This window comes from Lissotriton vulgaris, chromosome 6, assembly GCF_964263255.1.
Source record: "Lissotriton vulgaris chromosome 6, aLisVul1.2, whole genome shotgun sequence".
Lineage (NCBI taxonomy): Eukaryota > Metazoa > Chordata > Amphibia > Caudata > Salamandridae > Lissotriton > Lissotriton vulgaris.
This window is the reverse complement of record NC_141694.1, coordinates 562039497-562061296: the sequence shown is the minus strand read 5'-3', so window position 1 is coordinate 562061296 and position 21800 is coordinate 562039497. Positions and strand designations below refer to the sequence as shown.

General features: G+C 43.0%; 1 protein-coding gene across 2 annotated transcripts in view; it reads right to left on the bottom strand.

Moving 5' to 3' along the window:
* The window catches only part of DOP1A (DOP1 leucine zipper like protein A), a 1079867-nt gene that overhangs the window by 919315 nt on the left and 138752 nt on the right, over positions 1–21800 (bottom strand). For both annotated transcript variants that reach the window (XM_086926553.1, XM_086926552.1), the window contains exons 3-5: positions 21172–21353; positions 15058–15228; positions 11048–11237 (exon numbers count right to left, since the gene is read on the bottom strand). In XM_086926553.1, the coding sequence (XP_086782679.1) occupies positions 11048–11237; positions 15058–15228; positions 21172–21353 (543 nt within the window). The remainder of the gene's footprint in view (positions 1–11047; positions 11238–15057; positions 15229–21171; positions 21354–21800) is intronic.

The following is a 21800-nucleotide window of genomic DNA, read 5'->3' as shown; positions in this document are numbered from 1 at the left end:
GGGGCCTAATAATTTTGTTAAGCGCAACTGAATAATAGCTTATCTAAAACGATATGTGTTCTCAATAGCATTTCTGCAAGAAACGCCCCTGTAGGGTGACAGTCTTAAATATGTCCAAAGACGCTGGAGGGTCAGATTTATGAAACATCCTATTCAGGGTATTTCAGAGGCGCACAGGTTTGGGTGGCCCAGGTGTACCCTTTAAAATGATAAGAAACAATCTGGACCCAAATGGGTGATACGTACTGGTAGAAGGTATGGTTGGATGGCATTAACATGTGCCTGATCAACGTATATGCGCCTAATAGTGACAATGGGGACTTCCTGGAGTCGACTCTTAGACAGGCCCACCTTAACTCTGACATGGAACTATTAATTGCTGGGGACTATAACCGTGCTTTTCATGGCACACTAGATAGGCTCCAATCGAGGCCAGACGCTAAACCCAAGGCGAGGGAGGCTATGAGGAATATGCAAACTAATTATAGCCTCATAGATATCTGGATACACCGTCATCCACGCCAAAAAGCTTATTCTTGTCATATACCTGTGACGAACACATATAGTCGGTTATATTACTTCTTCATACAGGTAGAGACCATACATAGAGTAGTCGAAGCGCAATACATGGCCCGATACCTTTCCGTTTATTCCCCCTTAATAAAAGAATACACACTGTGCAGACCCCGTTCCAAAATACCATTATGAATGATAAATGTCGAAGCACTCACTGATAAGGTCTATAAGGCAGCAATAAAAACCGAATTGGGAGGGTATTTAGTTACAAACTGGAAGACAACCAGTACAAGGGCAATAGAATGGGACGAGATGAAGGTGGTGCTATCCTGGCTGATGAGGGCTGAAAGGCCGAAACCGGTCCTAGGATGCTTGATTCCGGTCCAGGGAGGACCTGGTTTGGCAGTTCGGGCTGGACTGTGCCCATGAGGCACAGGGTCAAGGCTGATTTGCATATGGCCAGGTCTAAACTGGGGTGACACTGTGAGCAAAAGAATGATGGATTTTACACAGATCTTTTGACTGGGGGTGAATGCTTTAATTTGTTCAGCATTCCACCCATCAATTGTGTGTCTTTTGCTTTCTCGCCCTAAGTGCGCCGGGTATGCCCAGACGTAGGTCCCGGGCTCACTGTGCCACTGGAATCAAGCATCCTGGCTGATGAGGGCTGAAAGCCCGAAACTAATCCTAGGATGCTTGCTTCCGGTCTAGGGAGGACCTGGCTTGGCAGTTCGGGTGGACTGTTCCCATGAGGCACAGGGTCACGGCTGATTTGCATATGGCTAAACTGGGGTGGCATGGTGAGCAAAATAATGATGATTTAACCCAGATCTCTTGATTGGGGGGAATACTTTGATTTGTTCAGCATTCAGTCCATCAATTGTGTGTTTTTCATAAAAATGGAAAAACAACCTAAACTAATACTGGCAATGAGAGACAGCAGGAAAAACAAAATGGTATACACTCAACATGAAATAAATGCAATATTTGCTGAACACATTAACCCCAAAATTAGGTGCCCCAATAGCTAAAATAGAACTAATAAATGCGATCCAACATATGAAAACATCAAAGTCACCAGGCACGGATGGCCTCATGGTTTAATTTTTATAAGCAATTTCCAGATCTGGTAGTAGATAGATTGCGTGAGATTCTAGTTGAGGCACTAGAGAAGAAAGAACTACTGAGTTCTATGCGGGAATTGCTCATAGTGCTGATCCCTAAATCGGGGAAAGACCCTATGCTACCAAACTCATACAGGCCAATATCTTTGTTGAAAATGGATTTGAAAATCATAAGCCACGTTTTAGCCACTAGATTACTCCCATATCTCCCTCAGCTTTTACACAAGGACCAATCGGGATTTATTCCCCGTAGGAATACAATGCAGAATATCCGCTGCCTCGCACATGTTATGCAGACTTTGGATGGGAATTCGTAAGAAAGCGCTTTAGCCTTTTTAGACATAGAGCAAGTGTTCAACTCTGTGAGATGGAACTATATTTGGCTAGTATTGGAAAAAATGGGTGTAGGTCAGCAGTACATCGACCGAGTAAAGGTACTATATATGAAGCTAACGGCTCGGGTCTGTACAGGACGCTATGTGTCTGAAAAGATATGGCTCCACAGAGGGATGCGGGAAGGCTGCCTGCTCTCCCCACTATAATATTTGCCATAGCAATGGAGCCACTGGCCTGTCATTTGAGATTGGTATTGAAGGGACACAGCATAAGAATAGGACCAACAGAAAACGTGGTCTCTCTCTCTCTATGCGGATGACGCATTAGTGCACCTAAGACACACAATGCACTCCCCTTCCATATTAATCAGAGCCCTTGACAGTTTTGGGGAAGCCTCTGAACTACAAATTAATAAGTCCAAGTCGCAATTATATCAGATCAGACAAACTGAAAGTAGTGAAGAGTCCCAACTCCCACAATTAGGGATCCCCTGGGGAATTGGAAACGGTCCGATATCTGGGGATACATATTGCCAGGGAGGGAGATCGATTCTACGATCTGAACATGGGACGACAGTAAAGGGGTTGCACAGGAGTGTTAACTTCTGGAATACTTTGAAGCTGTCCCTGATGGGTAAGGTGGCCTTAATAAAAATGATGGTACTACCTCGATGCCTCTATGTTATGCAGGGGTCCTTTTTTTAAATCCTGTGTAAAGTCTTTAAGGAATTATATGTACTGCTAACATTGCTGATGTGGAACGGGAAGCGCTGCAGAATAGGCCAAGAGGTCATGAAACGGCAGTGGGACAGAGGTGGGTTGGAAATCCCAGATCTAGAGCTCTACTATCTGGCGTCGCAGGCACAGCATGCAATATCGTGGCTTGACACAGAACCATCCTGGGAGAGAGCTCTACTTACAGGTACTTATGGTAGTCAGCAACGGGCAGGCCTACTTATGAAAGGAAGAGGCATACCAGGCGCAACCCCCTCCTTGAAACGACTAATGGCCAAGATATGGGATACGATGGTAAAAACGGTAATTAAGAGGTGGCCTTTTGCACCAGAAGCAGATGTTTGGGTTATTTCACAGTTCGCCCAGATAAAACGGACAATGACAGTTGCGAAATGGAAGGACAGAGGATGGCTGATGTTGGCAGATATATACCCTGAATGTAGGTTCATAACTTATCAGGATGCAGTGGAAACATTTGAGTTAGGTGACGTGCAATTCTTGCAATATGCAAAGATAGCAGCCATGGCAAGGCAGCTCTGGCCGACATTCCCAGAGGCCCCAGAACATTCATACACATTTATCACTATGGTCTCTAAGGAAGGAGGGCGTAAGTTTGTAACTCACTTGTACCGCACATTGAGACAAGGCAACCCCCTCAAAATAGAAGAAAGGTTGCAGGATGTCAGCGATCAACCACTGACGCCAATAGATTGGAAGAAAATACATGAGGGAGTTCGTAAGGTGTCAATAAGAGAAAGATTTAAGCTGATAGCATATAATATAGTGCATATGACCTACCTCTCTCCCAGACGATTAGACACGATCAATGCAATGCGAGACCCACAATGCCCCAGATGTCGATGCATGCAGGCTAATTTTGTACATATGGTTTGGTAGTGCCCCCAAATACAAGACTATTGGACTGAAGTAATAGAACAACTTAACAGGGTGGCAGAATGGAGGATAGCGCTGGAAATACGTACTTGCCTCTTGGGACTGATACCTAGCAATCCTAAACGTAAAACAACCAGACGCTTTCTGATACTGGGACAAACGATAGCAAAGAGATGAATAGCAATACACTGGCTGACCCCGCAGGGACCCATTGACAAATGGAGGACAGACCTTAAGGAATGGGCGAAGGCAGAGGAGGACTACATGAGAAAAACTAGACGAGATGAGAAGTTACCAGAGGTGCTACTAGCCTGGGGGAATGATGTTCCAGGATATAAGTGAGATGACCCCATCCTCACAACTAGATCCAAATGAGGGAGAGCAATGGGAAATAGAGGGCAAGCAAAGACGGGAAGGGCAAACTAGGGACGCATACGATGACTCCCAAATAAAATAAAGCATACCAAATTTTTAATGAAGGAAGCTGGTTGGGGGGAGGGGGCAGGGGAGTGTTTTAAATTTATGGTCTCCAAAGTTAGGGAGCACAGTGTGAAAAGTGGAATTATTGTTGTAATAAACGTATGGTTATTCTGTAACAGTAGATGTGGTATACAGACTATTCGGCAAATGATTGTAAATAACTGCTGTTTATTTACTGAAAACAATAAAGAAATGTTAAAAAAAAAAAGATCTCTGGGATTAGTGGTGGTCCCCGTACCCTTGCATACATAGATGGACAGTCTACTTTTCAGCGGACGCAGTGTTCTTGTCTCAGAACTCTTGTCCCATGTGTTGTTTTTCAGCTCATGTGCTCATCTATATAACAAGACGTGTACAAAAACAGCTGCATTTTTTTTATTTTTTTTTATTTCTTTATTGCATTTAATTAAATTACAACAAGATAGAATCACTGTCCCTCTCAAAGTCCTCCCCTCCCTCCCAATCTGGCTTTGCGTTAGACCTCAACAGCTGCATTTTTTATGTCTAGGTGCTAGTGCCTGGCCAGAATGAATACCAAGGGACATTGTCGTTTGACCTAGTCTTTGGTGGTCAGACTAAATCCCAAGAAAACAACAGAATGTGAAAATATATGCATATTCTGTGTAAAAGTATAATGTGGCACAAAGCAAGCATGTTTATAAAGTAGCTTGTGCAAAACAGAATGAGGTCTACAACATGCCCAGCTGGGCCAACATAGGGAAAACTACAATGGGCCATTGCAGAAAACACACCAACACCATCTTGCCATCACTTTAAACTCTGTTCAAGACTGAATGTTGTCTCACAACCTATAACTGAACCCTTTCAAAACCGAATTCCTTCTCATTTCCTCTTCGAATTCATAACTGCCTGTACAAACCTGGATAGATACAGTCAACACCTTGACAGCAAACTCATCATCGTTGACAGTGCCAGATCCCTGGAAGTCACTCTGGATAATAGGCTCAGTCTTCAGACCCAAATCAGCACCATGGCATTAAAAAAGGAAGATTCATAGAACAATCTTTCACGGGTGGCATGACCAGAATATGAAACTCACTACCCCAGAAACTACACACCAACCTCACTGCCCATCTTCAAAATGGAGCTGAAAGCCCTTCTTCGACAAAGACATTTTGGCTAGTTGTTCTCTTAACCAAGCTGAATTTAGGAAACAACATATTTTATTGCACAATTTGGTCCCAACAGGAAGAAAGGTGTTTGAGTCATGGAGGAGGAAGATGATGATGAGGAAGTCTACAACATCGAACTGATGAAACTAAGAGCTCATTTTGGCGATAAAATAAACATAGTCTTAGAGAGGCACAAATTCTTCAGCCGTGTACAAGGAAAACAAGAGAGTGTTTCAACATATGTAGCTATACTAAGGGGTCTCAGCAAATTGTGTGACTTCAAGGACTTACATGACTCCTTAATCAGAGACCAGCTTGTACGTTGCACAAATAACAAAGAAATTCAGAAGAAGCTTTTGCATAAACAACCAGATCTACAGGTAGCAATTAAAATTGCAAAGTCAATTGAACATACCGACGTATGTATCAAAGAAATGAACAACACAGAGAACAAAGTAGCGGAAATAAACAACACAGAAGAAGAAAATGAAGTATGCAAAATTAAAGGTGATACTCACAAAGCACAAAACAAGAGGGATTTTGGACAAAGCCATACAAGTGATCCAGAAGGTTCAAAATTAAAATGCTACCACTGTGGAAGCAACAACCACTTAGCAAATGACCCCAATTGCCAAGCTAAATCGACGTGGTGCAGGAAGTGTAACAAGAAAGGGCACTTGGCAAGGCTGTGTGGATGCTTCCCGAAGAAAACGTGGAGCAACAAAGGAGAAGACAAGGCCCAAGTGAAGAAAATAATTCTACAAGTCAATGAAGTGGGGGAGGAGAAACAAGAATATCCGGAATGTGAAGTCAACATTGATGGAAAGAAGATTAAAATGTTTGCAGACTCTTGCTCCCCATACACCCTGGTGAATTACTCGGACTTCATAGCCATAATGGGCCAAGAACAAAAGAAACTAGCTAAAGCAGACATAAATCCTAGTGGATATAATAAAGACTCTATTCCAATGAAAGGAATGCTCAAATCCATAATTGCTTTCAAGGACCGCACCACGGTAGACAAAGTTTACATTGTGGAAAAGGGATCTAACTTATTAGGGTGGCGTCACCAGAAGGAATTGGGTATTAAAATGGACCCCAATCATCCGGAACAAGTACTGTGCACCAACCCGGGACACGACTATGAGCATATCATTAAAGAATTCAAGGAAGTCTTCTCGGAAAAGCTAGGACTGCTTAAAGACTACCAACATAAAATCAAGTTGAGACACAATGCTAAGCCGGTAGTGCACAAAACCAGGCCCATTCCCCACTTGATGTGGGAACCACTGAGGAATGAACTAAACAGACTAAAAGAATTGAAGATCATTGAACCGGTGGAATGCACAGAATGGGTGGCCCCCATTGTTATCGCCAGGAAGAGTAATAGCCAGGACATTAGGATGTGCATCGACCTGTGAGATCTTAATAACAGCATCCTAGTTGAAAGACATCCTTTGCCACGCATCCATGAGATGTTAAGTACCATGGGGAAGGCCACTCAATTCAGCGTGTTGGACCTATCCATGGCGTATCATCAGGTGGAACTACATCAAGAATCCAGAACACTAACGACGTTCACCACTCCTTTGGGGACTTTCATGTTCTCCCACATGCCTTTTGGGCTGGCATCGGCAACTGCCGTATTTCAAAAAATTATGGAACGCATTCTGGATGGGATACCTAAGACACTTTGCTTTCAGGATGATGTCCTAATCTATGGTGCCAATGAAGAAGAGCATGACCAAAACCTAAGACAAGTCCTTTCCAAATTCAAGGACGCGGAACTCACCCTTAAACAAGAAAAGTGCAAACTGGGAGTGGAATCTGTGGAGTATCTTGGACATTGCATCTCGAGAGATGGGTTCAACCCAAAGTTCTGCCTAGTCGAGGCTGTAAAGGATGCCCCTGCACCAACCAATAAAGAGGAACTAAAGTCTTTTTTGGGCCTGGCAGAATACATGGCAAAATATGTTAGTCATTTTGCGGAAATGACTGCTAACCTAAGGGAACTAACTAAAAGAAATGTTCCATTTCGATGGTTAGAGGAACACCAACGCACATTTTCAGAAATAAAGGAGAACATCATTTCTGCTCCATATCTGTGCAACTTTGGACACAATAGAAAAACCATCCTCACCACAGACGCAAGCGGAAAAGGGTTGGGGGCAACTCTGTCACAAGTGATTGATGGCAAAGAGAGGATTGTGGCGTTTGCCTCAGGTACTTTAAGCAAGGCGGAATTGAACTACTCAGTGGTTGAAAGAGAAGCGTTGGCTTGCTTTTGGGGAGTAAAACACTTTAAATTCTTCTTGTGGGGCACACAGTTTTGTATTTGTACCGATCATAAACCCTTGATCTTCATGTTCAATCCCAAGAACAACTCTTGTAACACACCACGAATTGCTAAGTGGATTTTGGGATTGGAAGGGTTTTGCTTTAAAATTGAATATGTGCCAGGTACACAAAACACTGCAGCAGATTTCCTTTCTAGGAGCCCACTCAATAGAGAGGAGCAATTTGACGTAGAGGAATACCCTATCCTCAAAATTGAGCTAACATCTATTTCTTCAAAAGAATGGGCGGACCACATGAGCTCTGATAGCACAATGACACAACTCAAGACATACACGTTAAAGGGATGGCCCGAGTCTTGGGAACAATTGAACGCTGATACAAGGAAATTTTGGGAAGTGCGTAATGAGCTTTGCATAGACAAAGATTTATTGTTTAGAAAGGACAAATTAATTCCACCAGCAGCGTTAAGAAGTAAGATTATAGACCTAGTACACGAAGGTCATTTGGGAAGAAGCTTTACTAAGGCAAGATTACGTGAGAGGTACTGGTTCCCCAACATGGACACTCTAGTAGAAGAGAAAGTAAAACTTTGCCAAGCATGCAGTAGTAGTGATAAATCAAAGATACCTAGGAAGGTCCCAATTCACCCGCTTCCCATTCCTAGTAAACCATGGGAAAAGATCGCTCTCGACATAATAGGTCGACTTAATTTACCGAGACTGGTGAAGAAGTTTGCCATAGTCCTTACAGATTACCACTCACATTGGACGGTGGTTAAAATGGTTAACCAAATAACCACTGCAACAGTAATTCAATTTCTGAGGGATACCTTTGCAAAAGAGGGCATACCTGCGTCCATAGTCACAGACAATGGGGTCCAGTTGGTTTCCCATAGTATGACAGAGTTTCTCGACAATCTTAACATAGAGCACATCACCTCACCACTGTACTGTCCCAGAGCTAACGGGTTGGTGGAAAGGATGAACCGCATGGTTAAAGGGGGAATTCAGTTAGCCAGTATCAACAACATTCCTATTGAACAAGGTCTTCAGGAAATGTTATGGGCCTACCACACCACACCCAACCAAGTCACAGGAGTCTCTCCTTTCTCAGCATTAAGAGGGAGGAAACCCTGTACCAAATTCTTTCCCAATTGGCTAGGGGGAGGTTCTCTCATCACCAGGGACATGAGCGCTTTTACTGACAGAGTTCAAAACCATCAAAGCAAATACAAAGAGAGTTATGACACTAAACATGGTACTAAGAGCCCTAAATGGAAGGTGGGTGAGTGGGTTTGCATAAAAAATCCTAGGTGTAGCAATCCTGAAAGTAAGTTTTCAAAACCCATGTGTATAACAGCAGTCAAAAGAAACACGGTCATTTTAGATGATGACCAAATGTGGAGCATGGAATGACTAGTCACGGCTCGACAGGAACAAAATAGTCAGACCCAAAACCATCCCAGTTCTGAGCATCTTTCTGACCTTACCACTATCCAAAGAACACGCAAGACACCTGGTTGGCATAAAGACTTTATTGTGTACAAATGATCCTCCTCCGGGAGATATGTTATGTTAGACTGTAGCAATAGAATTTATTGATTGCAATGGTTCTAAGGGGGGAAGATGTGTTACAATCTTATGTGGTATACTTCTGTACATCTAGTATATGTGTACATCTTGGTATATTCCATACACCCCATGTTCTCAGTGTACTTGGTAGCTTCCATGTGGAGCTCACCTTAGAATGTTCAGTGAAGTGTTGATTATTGCTGGAGAGCGGAGCAGGAGGAATAAAGAGAGTTGAATTAACTATGTGTGGATATTCATAATTAAAGAAGACGGTTTTAACACTCCTCTATGACAATGTACCCTCCCTGAGACTAGCTATACAACCCTTGTCACACTCGACCTATCCTTGCTGCCACTAACTATACCACGTAAATCCTCTGACAACTGTAAGTCTGTTCCTTTGTAACGATCGAAATGAACAACTGTCTGTATGGATCCACTCGCCACTTTGTGCCTTTTGCAATGATCATAACTAGCAACTGTTTGGTAAATTGTATCTCTTGTAATGAAACATGTTTTATTGTAAAGTGTTCTGGGTAATGTCCGTGCAGTCTGCGCTATATAAAAATGCATACATAAATAAACGGGAAATGGCCAAGCCTGCTTTCCCCACAGATGTCGAGTTATCTTCTGCCCAGATTGCACTTCCTCTGAATAAGTCCGGAATGCAGTTGAGGCCCACAGAAGCTTGAACAGATTAAGATTTAAATGGATTTAGATGCTGAGAGGCAGAACGAAGGGCAGCTGGAAGGGGTAGAGAGAAAGGGGGTAAAGAAGGACAAATACACATATAGGGACAGAAATAAGGGCAAAGTGAGAGATATAAACTGGTATAGACAGAGACAGACCTAGAAAGAGACAGGTAGAGGCTGATGTAGACAAAAATAGCTATCTAGATCGATAGAGGCTAAGATAGGCAGAGAGATAAAAAGATAAACTGTCTCTCCTTTTCTTTATATCATTTTATTCCAGTCTCGTGTCTCTGACTCTCTGTATATATTTTTGTCTCTACTTAATTCTCTTCCTTTGTCCCGGTCTCCCTGTTTTTATCTCTTCCTTTCTCAGTGTCTCGAGGTTTCTTTATCTTGTCGTCTTTCTCTCTGTCGCTCCCAGTCTTTCTCTATTTTTCGTATCCTCCTGGTCTCTTTTTTTTCTCTCTCTCTCGCTCTCTCTCTCTCATTCTGTCTCTCTGTCATTCTGTCTCTTTGGATCTTTCTTTCTCTCTTTTAGTACAATCAAGCTGATATAAATTCAATGCAAGGTGGATAAAGATAGTAACATGATTGTGGTTCACCTAGTATGTTTGTGAATGACCACAAATATGCCTGTTTGTATGCATTCAGAAACTCCTCTCTAACCTTTTGAAACCGTGGTAATGGTTGAAGACGTACACCATTCAAAGGCTGGAGTGATACCGGAGGGATAAGGATCGGAACACACAATACTTCCCTGAGGCATACAGGAAGAGTTTTTTCTCCACTGGTTAAATACGTGTAGTAAAGAAATTTGTAAACTAGCGCAATTGAAAAACACCACGTCCTTTCCCCAACGTGAAATTGTGCGGACAATTCCGCAACAGTGAAATGTATGCCAAAAAAAAATGTCATACTACTTAGATATTTTGTGAATTGGTAAAAGTCGGATATCTGCTTCCCTTCACTAATGGTGCAGATATACAATTCCCTTGGTAAATCGAGACCATTTTGTTTTAGCACGTTGTAACAGGTCTGAGCATGTACATTTGCTAAACATGCCAGGAGAACAGTGGCAAAACCAATAGGCTTTAGTGTGCTAATTGATGTGACCTCAGGCTTGCTCAAGGCACGTTTGTGCACGCCTGCGTTTGCAAATGATAGCACATCAAGGCCAGCTTAGTGGCTTTGCCAATGAATGTCCAAGGGTAATGAAGCGATGATCAGTATACAACTAATACTTAACTAATAGAATAGGCGTCATCTTACCATTAACTCAATGTCACTGCCGATGATGTAGAGCTGATCCTCCATAGACAGCTTCCTGTTCAGATGGCTAAGCACATAGGTGATTCCAGGCAGCCGAACAGCAGGACTAGTCAGGAGGCTACCCCAGAGGGCACTATAAAAAGCGGACTGTTCTACTGCTGATGCAACCTTTTCCAACAAGGTATTTGTTCTGAATAATAAAACAAAATATAGAAAGGTTCGTACGGTGACAACACTTCTTAAAAGACAACTATGATTCCCCACAAAGACCTGCAAACTTATCATGCACAGAGACAGACAATATCAAGAAAAATACAGGGCATGGACTCCAAAAGACATAACAAAGGAAGCGAGGCATGTGAGATCCAGTCTTAACTACAAGAAAACACATTTTCATTTTTCATGCAATAACAGAATATCTATATCTTTAACAGACTGAAAACATTGCGAGTCTGAAACAGTTTGAAAAGGCACAGTCAGCCCTATCTCCACTAATTTAGTTAAGGACTAACATTACTTCTGGAAAACTTGGCAGAAACACTGGTGTCTTCAGTACAATAAATGGACAGAATGGGTGGCATACAAAGCGCCAATAAATGTGCATGGCTGGTCGAGATGGGAAGTCTTCAAATGGATGGACCTTGAAAGCAGCTGCTGATGTCTATGCTCGTCCCACTTATAAACACTTTTGATGACGTGCAGGCTTGTCTATAGATGCATAGTGGAAAAGAAAAGTTACACACTACTATCTATAGGGTTGGCGTTTCGTGCCAAATACTTTAACAACTATAGTGAAAATTTACAGTGAATTAATATAACCTGGCTTAAAACCTTTGGAGAAGCTATAATGAAGTTGTCCTGCAGGTGCAAAGATGAACAACTTACTTACCTTCGTTATTGCTTTATCTGGTAAAGATTTTAGCTGCAGATTCCTTACCTTTTTTCTCCAGGTGTCAGAATGTAGCCAAAATATTTTGGTGAGCAGTACCCCTGCGAGCCGGTATGTGATATATTTTGGATCTGTGTGGAGCCGTCCACGCCGGAAGTGATGTGAGCAGTGCCTATATGGAGTGGTGTGGCTCACTGGTTAGAGGCGGCAGACCCAGAAGCAGATAACGGCCCGGGACCAGGGTTCAATTCCTGACACGGCAGGGTCGTGGACCAGGGTCAGCGGACTCGATAATTCTCGCCTCGGTGCCTACTCTAACCAGGGATCACACTCGGCAACTCTGGGCATTAGCTTGCCTCATCTCAACAACGGCCCCCCACATTCGCCGGGGATGCCTGGTTTCACCTTGGATATACCCAGTAGGGACCATCTCACAGGGATAGCCAGGACGGGTTCCCCAGCGGTCTACAGCGCCACGACGCCTCAGGGCAGCAGTGCGCTTTACAAGACACATACATTTACATTTACATATATAGGTGCCACCCCAGCACGCTGACATCAGTTTCTTTTTGCAACTGTCCACACCAGAAGTATTGAGCTATGAAGAACACGGACCACTGGTGTCGGAAACTAGGGGCTTGAATGTGGAGCAGCCCTCTCCCTAGAAATCTGTTTGCAGAGAAGTTAGAATGAGTGGGTTGGTAAGGAATCTGCAGCTAGATAAAGTCTCTACAAGATAAGGTGTTACCAAAGGTAAGTAAATTGTTCATCTGATAAAGGCTTCTATACGCAAATCCCTTACCTTAGGATAGATACCGAAGCAAAACCTCCTGGTGTTGGGTCTGCGGACCAATTTCACACTAAGAAGTTCTGCCGCTCCAAACGGGCAAAGTGCCCATTCATCCGGACCTGACTCCAGGCAATAGAGCTTAATGAACATGTGTAAAGAAGCTCACATTGCTGTATGGCAGATGGCCTGGACCGGAACTCCATGTGCAAATGCAGTGGTTGCAGCTTTAGCTCTGGTAGGTTAAGCACGCAAACCTTCAGGGAGTTGCTTCTTGGCCAATGCCCAACAGATTTGTAATACAGAGCACAATCCATCGAGAGATGGTCCGCTTCTGCATGGCCTGCCCTTTCTTCACTCTGACATATCACACGAAAGGTTAATCACCCACTCAGAACTCTTGTGTGCAGTCAAGGAAGATGACTACGCTCTTTTTGGGTCCAAATGGTGAAGTCTCCTCTCTTCCTCGGAGAGATGAGGTAGCGAGTAAAAAGTAGGAAGAGTGGGGGGAAAAGGCACCACCCAAATATGAGGTGAATAGCCTCACAAAATTATTTTAATTGGGCGAGGGTCACTCCGACTTTAGGGACATCAGGAATGCGCAGAGACGACCCAGGTGCTGAATCTACCGAAGAGTCAGGCCTTAAATGTCTATGCTCCCTCGTCTCATCGGCCGATAGACGAGGTGAAGTTGAAGAACACTTTGACTTATTCTTGTGGTGGGACTTACCCAAATGGCCCGATGACTTCAAGTGCGAGGAGTCTTCAATTTTAGAGGCATCTAAGGTTCTTTGTCCTGCTCAAGTGCATCAATTGATTTTTATGAACAACAACTTTATTTAATCTCTGAAAATGTAGATCTTAACTTGTGTATGTTTGTCGTTTTGTTCTTGTTTTATTAAGGAAATATTGGCTATTTTTCTAAAATGCTGTGCAGTCCTTTTGCAGTGTTTTTACTGTGTTACTCTGTGTGTGTGTGTGTGTGTGTGTGTGTGTGTACACATATGTTACAAGTTGCCTCTGGGATAAGCCTGACTGCTCTGTGCGAAGCTACGAAGGGGGTGAGCAGGGGTTTTCTTAGGTATGTTACTTAATTACCCTGACTAGGGTGAGGTTCCTTCTTAAACATGGTGCATATAAAGTATGACAAACATTTATGGGGGACCAGGTTCGAATCTGGTGGGAGGCTCAAACATCCTGTGATTCTGAACAAATCACTTAATCTACCTCTGAGCCTAAAAATGAATGGGTCTGTCTGTAGTGTAACTGGTGCTCAAGTAAAGCGCTCTGATACCTTCAGCTCAATTTTGCACTGTATAAAACTGCAATAAAAAAAGGAGGAACAAGGGAGTAAGTTACAGGAGACAGCCACTTCAAATGTACAACTGTAATAAGAGGTTCTCCTCTTTTCCCAGTGTATCCCAGGTTATGGAAGAGAGGAGGAAGCCTGAACCCATGAAAAAAAGATTTCGCTTCCTGAACATCTGGGTATAACATTGGAAAGGAAGCAAAACCTGCACTGGAACAAGGAATATGATGCCCAAGAACTACTAGTCTCGGTTAACAAACAGTCAGGAAAACTAGCGAATTCCCAGGAAAAGACTGGAGGCAAAGCAAACAGCCTCACAATAAAAGAAGCAATCTATACATGCCATTGAGGAAGCCAACAAGAGAAAACACCTTGCAGTACAGGCATAATTGGAAAACTATCACGAGACAATAATCCTACACTCACGGTATCACCCCCTCTAGCCACTGTACTGGGGGCTTATAAAACTAGAGGAACGTTGCCTCATTGTGTAACCCATAATTTAAGTAATCTAATCAGGCTGTCCTACCCACACCTAACTCTCCAATACCCCTTGTCTACGCCCATCATTCGTCAGGTGTTGGTTTTATCAAACGCCTTTGCTCCAAATAAAAGCTCATGTCTAATCCCTACTCTACCACCCTTTTCATCCCACGAGTCCACCTCCCATATTTTGTTGAGAGGAGCAGCTCATGGTTTTTTCTTACTCGGTCTTACCTTTCACAAAAAAAACTTAAATTTTCTTTGAATCCAGTTAACTATTGTTTTTTCACCTTCCTGCTTAAAGTCTGGGGCCCTTGTGGTGTCACAGAATGGGAGTTTAAGCAGCCGGCCTTTTCGAGAGTGTCTGCCATTATGGTGGAATCAACAGGTGGACTACATTTTGTGCATGATAATGTTTAAAAAATTAAATTCTTATTTCAAATCAGATCACCGTGTGACCTGCGTTCTGTTTTATGCTTATTCTGTCCCTCATATAAACATACTAGCATGGACAGAATCCTATAAAATGTCTCGTATCTTACCTATCATAATACTCCGATCCTTCTTCCAAGCCAGGTAAAATGCCGGTTAGTAATCCCTGAAGACCAGGTTTCAAGGTTTTACCCAACGGTAAATAGTACATTTCGTACAGGCTAAGTAACGCCGGTTTGACAGACATCGCTGCATTGGTAAGAAGAGGAAACAGGCCAGAACTGAAAGAAAACAAAAATGATTAGTCAATAAAAGTAGCCATTCTATATTAACCTCAGTGTATTTTGTCATTACATTTTTTTTATGTCAATTGTATCATTTTTTTCATTTCCCGGTGCTTTCCATTCCTTTGTCTGTTTATTATTTGTTCTCACTCTTTCATTTAAAGTCAGGAGAACCACAGGGACTCCAAAGCAGAGCCTCGGCAGACTGTCACCACGTACTATTTAGGACAGGATGAATGCCACTGATTTTTTTTTGTTCCTTGGTCCTCTATGCCTAGTTCCAGAATTATACAAATATGAGAAAATATTAGTTGACAGCACAGGGAGAGAACTCTGCATGACTGTTGGTTTTGACTTTTGCTTTTCGGTAAGAAACCGCCTGATTTTGAACCCACGGCACTTAAGTCTGATGAAAGTGGATGCGTCCCACGGCAAATACACTTTCAACACAGAGATCCCCAAGGGATATATATGTTGGGTGATAACTTGCCAAGGGACTCGGAGTGGAGGTCATAGTCTGCTTTGACTAGCATGCTCATCGCATTACTATAAATGACCCACACTCACATCGAAATTCACAATTATCACAACGGGAAAACAAACATCAGACATTATGAGCAAACACATAAGGCACAAAAACCTACCTCGCATAGTCAGATTTAACTCTTCATACTCAAATAATCTGAATCACACAACTTTTTTTTTAACAAACATACAGACCAAATGACAAAATGTTTGGCAATAATTAAGGAAGAACAGAAAAACAAAAGTTTCAGTGAACACATATATGTACGTCAGGGCTCAAGTCCTATCAAAAGAAGTGGGGGGACTGACAATATGCAAATTACCCCATGACGTCACGTACTGAACGTGTCCCGGTGTCTAAAAATGACACCGGGACACATTCAGCTTATTTCTGTGGGGCCCAGCTTCTTGGAAAGTGGAACGGCGTCCACCCTGTGAAAAGAGTGGGGGGACGCCGTCTACCCGCGTGGACCCCCTACTCGAGCCCTGATGTACGTGCATATAATTAGATGTGTTTACTGTGCTATTTGCAGACCGAAAGAGCGTTGTTTCAGAGCATGCAGAACCATTGGACCAACACTGCCACAATGCAGGTAGGAAGACGGCTCTGTGCGAGACGCTCTGCATTCTGGCTGGTGAGAAGAAGGCTACAACCGTGAATGAGGTCAAGGTGATAATCGCGAATGTTTACCCGTGCAAATTTGGCTGCTGAATTTGGTTTTCTGGAGAAATAGTATCCAGACCCCTGTCAGTCTAAGACAGTAGGAAGGATGAATCCAAAGTAGAATGACAGGAGGATCATAAGGAGTTCAATCTTCGCTGTACTGAAGGCATGCCAAGCGAGATGGGTTCCGGCATGGATGGCTTGAAAACAGTAAAAAACTGAATTGTTGGGCCCTATTTAATTTAACCACCAGTTGGGTGGCATTAGCATGTTTCTGGTAGTGGCTTAAGAAGAGAAGATTGCAGACAGGGGGTGGGAGAGCTAAATATACAAATAAGAGAGCACAGAGTCTTAATCGATACCGTACATTATTATTGTGTTTTGGGATCAGAAATACTGAAGAGTTAATTGCTGAATGTATTCAGATATGAAAGAGGCAAAACAGCCTGGACCCTTTTCAATGATTCATATACAGTGTCTCAGTCTCTTCAGGAAAACAAAATAGCGTATGATGTTTAAGGCCACACAGAGATCCTAGGCGACCAAAACCGACAGCTTTACAAGCACATTGGAATAATATATCCTGTAGATTAGATGTAGAACTGAGGTTAACTAGGTCTCCATCGAATATACTAAACTTAATTGGTGTGTGCCAGCTAACTCGGAGGTCACTAGAAACTTTATCGCATTCACAAGAAGGGATTCGTTTCTGACAACTGCATAAACATGACAACTTTGTTTCCCAAGAATAAGAATATATCTCTCAGAGTCGCGGAAACAATAATTAGTATTTGACTCAGTCAATCGTGCATACTTCGTTTCTACAGAGTTGCAGAGAAATAGTGAGACGGGCGTTTTCAATAAAAGATTTATGGAACAGTCTTCTTTCTCATGCAAGAGACGTGAACTGCTACAATCGTTATGCAGACTGCAAAGTATAATGCGTACCGCGAGCATAGTATTATAATATAATACGGTAAAAGCATTGTATGGTTTCTAAGCTATATAAAAATACATACATAAATACACAGACTAAAATACTCAACTGGTGCTTCTAAAATACGCCTACCCCAATGTACCAAACCTAAGTCTAGTATGCCGGAAGAAGTAAGTATTGTGTAGCATAGGTTTTTAGTTTTGCCAAGAATCTACCAAAGGTTTCTCTAGGTTCTAATCAGCTCCAAACCTTGGTTTAGAATGAAGGAGGTCTGGTATCTCAGTCTCGATTTCCCAAAACCCTGCAAGGGGAGCCGGAAACACTGGAGCTGGATTCTCGGCAGGAGAGAGGCAGCTTCTTGATCAGTGTGTCAGCTGGAGAGTGCGCTTCCTTCGGCTCTTGCTGTAGCGAGCTGTGTCGAGCAAGTAGGTCTTCGAACTGCTATGAACCACCTTATCTTGCTAGAGCAAGTGAATGTATATTTACACCTTGAAGGTGTTTAGGAATGCCATAGTTTGATGTAAAGTCGGGCATATGAACGTCACAATGAATCCCTGTAGAATAGTTGTTCATTCTAAAGTAACTGAGTTCTTGGAGAAATCAATATTCAAGCAAGGGGAAGTCCCTGACTGCTTAAGCTGGTTTTCCAAGAAATCGTTGTGATGTTTGGAACGGGTGGAAGTAGCCATGCCCGTATTTGGGTAGCATGGGCTATGCCTAATAAGGGCTTGAATACTATGGTGATATAAGGGCAATGTGAATTGTACCTATATAGGGCATGAATCGGGAAAATTCAGTCGGAGCCTAAAACGCCACACAACAGGTAGTGAAAAACTGCTACATTCGTTTTTCACTACAGCAAGGCCTACATCTTCCATAGGTTAGCACCTGGAGCTGCACTGCAACACTTTACAAGTATAATTTCCAACTGAGAGCGGAAAGAACATTGGAGTTTGGTGTCTCTGGACTCACAATATAAAAACACATCTTTTGGTGAAGTTGGGTTACATTGCAGGTCTAAAAATACCACTCTTAGAAAGTTGGCCTTTTCTTACTTTAAACATTCTGTGCATTTGCCTGTCCCTAGAATACACGTCTGGTTTGGATAACAGTTGGCTTTGTGAATTCACTCTAGACAGTTAACCATGAAAGGATTTGAGATGTGCCCTGCATATCCTGATGGGCCATCACCAGGCTGATAAGTTTTCCTTAGCTAGAGTGGTGGGAGGCGTTGACACCTGCAGCTGAATAGGGAAGGGTCTGTCTCCTCACAAAGAGATGCACACCCCCCTGTAGTGAGTCTGGAGCCAGGAAGGACAGGGTCTTGCACACTAAAAAGACCATGCTTTGAAGTCTCCCTACTTCAAAGGCCAAAATTGGTTTAAGTACTGGTGCCTCTGACACTATATACTCACAACACTTGTGGATTTAGATCATTCTGCCCAGAAGAGCGGTTGTGCTGCCAGGAAGGCCTGCCACATTGCGGCTTGATTTGCTATGTTGTCCTGCTGCTTCTTACCAGGGGGTGAGAGGGCTGGACTTTACTCTTTGCATCCAGCTTTCTAAGGTTCTCCAAGGGCTTAACTGAGCTTGCCTACTGTTGCTGAAGTCTCAGACACATCAAATATTTTATCTGTATCTTGCTACCAGCACCTGAGCTCCTCTGTTGTAAGTACTGCTCTGCCAAGTGGTTCCAAATCCAGTCCTGGGCCCATGGAGGTACATTTGGTGCTGCAACCAAGAAATCAAAGCATTGACTCCAAGTGTCAGTTCGGAAGTGGCTCATCGCAGCCGTCTGCACCAAAGCCGTGGTCCCGCTCCCTGAGTGCGTGCTACATGAACTGCGACTTACAACGCAACCAAACTTTGCCAGAGCACCTCTGAAGAACTGCCACTGTGCGAGTCTCGAGCAACGCTTCATCGAAGTCTGTGATGCACCACTCCTATTCTGACACAACCCCAGCCCAGAGGTTCAACTTCGACGCCATAGAATCAACGCATCATGCCGTTGACATCAATGCATCATCAACACTGCGTAGTCTTCAGGAACCGAGGCCTTGCACCAGCAACCGATGCATCACCTCTTCTGTGCAACACATCACACCTGGTCATTAAAGTTTCAAAGACCTTGCACCGCTTTCACAAACCAATGCATCACCTGCGACGCCTCACCTCCTCTGCATCATGCATCTTCAATTTCCGACGCATCCAAAGTACTGTAAGGGGTTCTGCATGACTCCTGTATTTGGCCTGTGCTCCATTGTGTTCAGACTTAACTTCTGGATTTGTCCTGGTCAAGCGTGGCCAGATAGCCCCAGTTGGAGCTATTGACTGCTAAGCACCGCATTTTGATTTAATCTTTAAAAATGTGTATCTTGACTTGTGTATTTTTTTCGCTTTGGTCTTGTTTTACTCAGATAAATATTGGCTATGCTTCTAAACTGGTGTGGATTACTTTTGTGGTGTTTTCATTGTATTACTGTGTGCACAAATACTTTACACATTACCTCTTTAGTTTAGCCGTACTGCTCTGCGCCATGGTACTAGAGGGTGAGCACAGGTACACTTTTAGTGCGCACTACATCTACCCTGACCAGAGTGTGGGTCCCTACTTGGACAGGATGCATACCTCTGCCAACTAGAGACCCAGTTTCTAACATTTGGTCTAGAAGACATAGACTGCTACCAAGTTCTCAAAATAAAAGCCACCATTTCCAGACATAAATCTCCAAGCTCTCCCGACCTTTCTAACACTAAAGAAAGCCATTACAAAAAGGGGCCCACATAGCATCCAAACTCTATTCTACAATAACACCCACAACATCCTCCAATGAAATTGATACAAAATAAATGGGAATTGCTCCTAGAAGACTCAGACTATTAACATAGTATGCCACTAAACTGGCCATCCATTTGGGCCAACCTAACCTCCATCAAGATCACTCCCTGTTTAGCTCTGTGTAGACTGTGGACTGCGTTTATGACCAACTTGACCCCAGCAACACTTTTTGAGTTAGAACTCTGAGATTCAGAAACCTGCTGGAACTGCAAGAAAGAGATATGTGATCGGCAGCGTGCGATTCTTCTCTGTACCTTCTGTAAAATGTTTTGGTCAGAACTCAGTGAAACCATCTCGCAAATTCCGCACATAAACTGGACCACCAACCTTGCATACATTACTCTTGGCAAAATCCCCTCTAAAATGCACACTAGTATGGACAGGGAAGATCATGTTCTATGCGACATCCTAATCTCAACAGGTCTTAAGGCTGTCCTATCTGAATGGAAAGACATCTCCAAACTCAGTCCACGCCTATTGGGAATGGATCCAGTTTATCAGAGGAGATGACAACTGCCATAACCATTACCTAAAAACCACATTAAAATTTCTTTTTTTAAAAGAATTGGGTCCAATTTGGACAAATTCATCACCAAAACAATCCTAACTTAGATGCCACCATCACCCCCACCTCACCCCCGTCTTGCCGCCCAAACCCAATTGTGTCCTGCTCCCACATCCTCCCCCTCCCCCCACCTCACCCCTCCTTTAATCTTTCCCACTACCTCTAACTCTACTACCCACCTCTTACTTCTTGTTTCTACTGGCTGTCTTACAGTCTTGCTCCTGTCTCTCGTCTCAGCACTCCTGCCCCCCTTATGCCCCACCACGTATCTTAAATTCCACTATGCGCTCATCCATCTCTTCTCTGTACTCTGTCTATCACTTTTGTCTTGTTAAAACATTAATGAAAATGATTTTGAAACTAATACTAATACTAATAATAATGATTGTTAATGAACTGATTTGTGTTACCTGTACAGGAAAAGATCTTTGGCTAGTCGCTTTGGTCCAATGATTTTGAAGATGATCTCGTACGTCTCGAGTGCCTTTCGATGCACTCCACCAGGCAATGCAGGATGAAGGCATTGTGCCAGCCGCTTCCCAATGGTCAATTTCTTTGGAACTACTTGATACTTTGCATTGTTTTGTAAAACCTGCCAGACACAAAAACACTGCTAAAAAAATAGAAGTTGCTAGCAACTAAGTCTGCATTTTGTAATGATGCCTCTAAAAGTGTTCTAAATACTCCATTTGCTTTGCTTTATATGGACATTCAAGCATTTTGCTTTTTCTTTACGTCAATATTCCTATCCCCTGATGACTGAGGCCTATATACCTGTCCTTATCTGCTTCATAAATAGACACATCAATTTCCTCCTGTACAATACACACCAATTGAACAAGTGGGAACCTATAGAGTAAGATTTAATAGTGTATAAGTAATGATATACATTTCCCTAAAAATGCACCTTTTAATTGTGCAACTAGCATGTGAAGTTGCAGCCCCTGTTGCCCTTTTAAAAGTATATGGAAGGTCAACTTGATGTCTTTTGTGTGTGCTTGGCTGGACTGTTGGAAGCATATGGACTTGCATCTTTGTT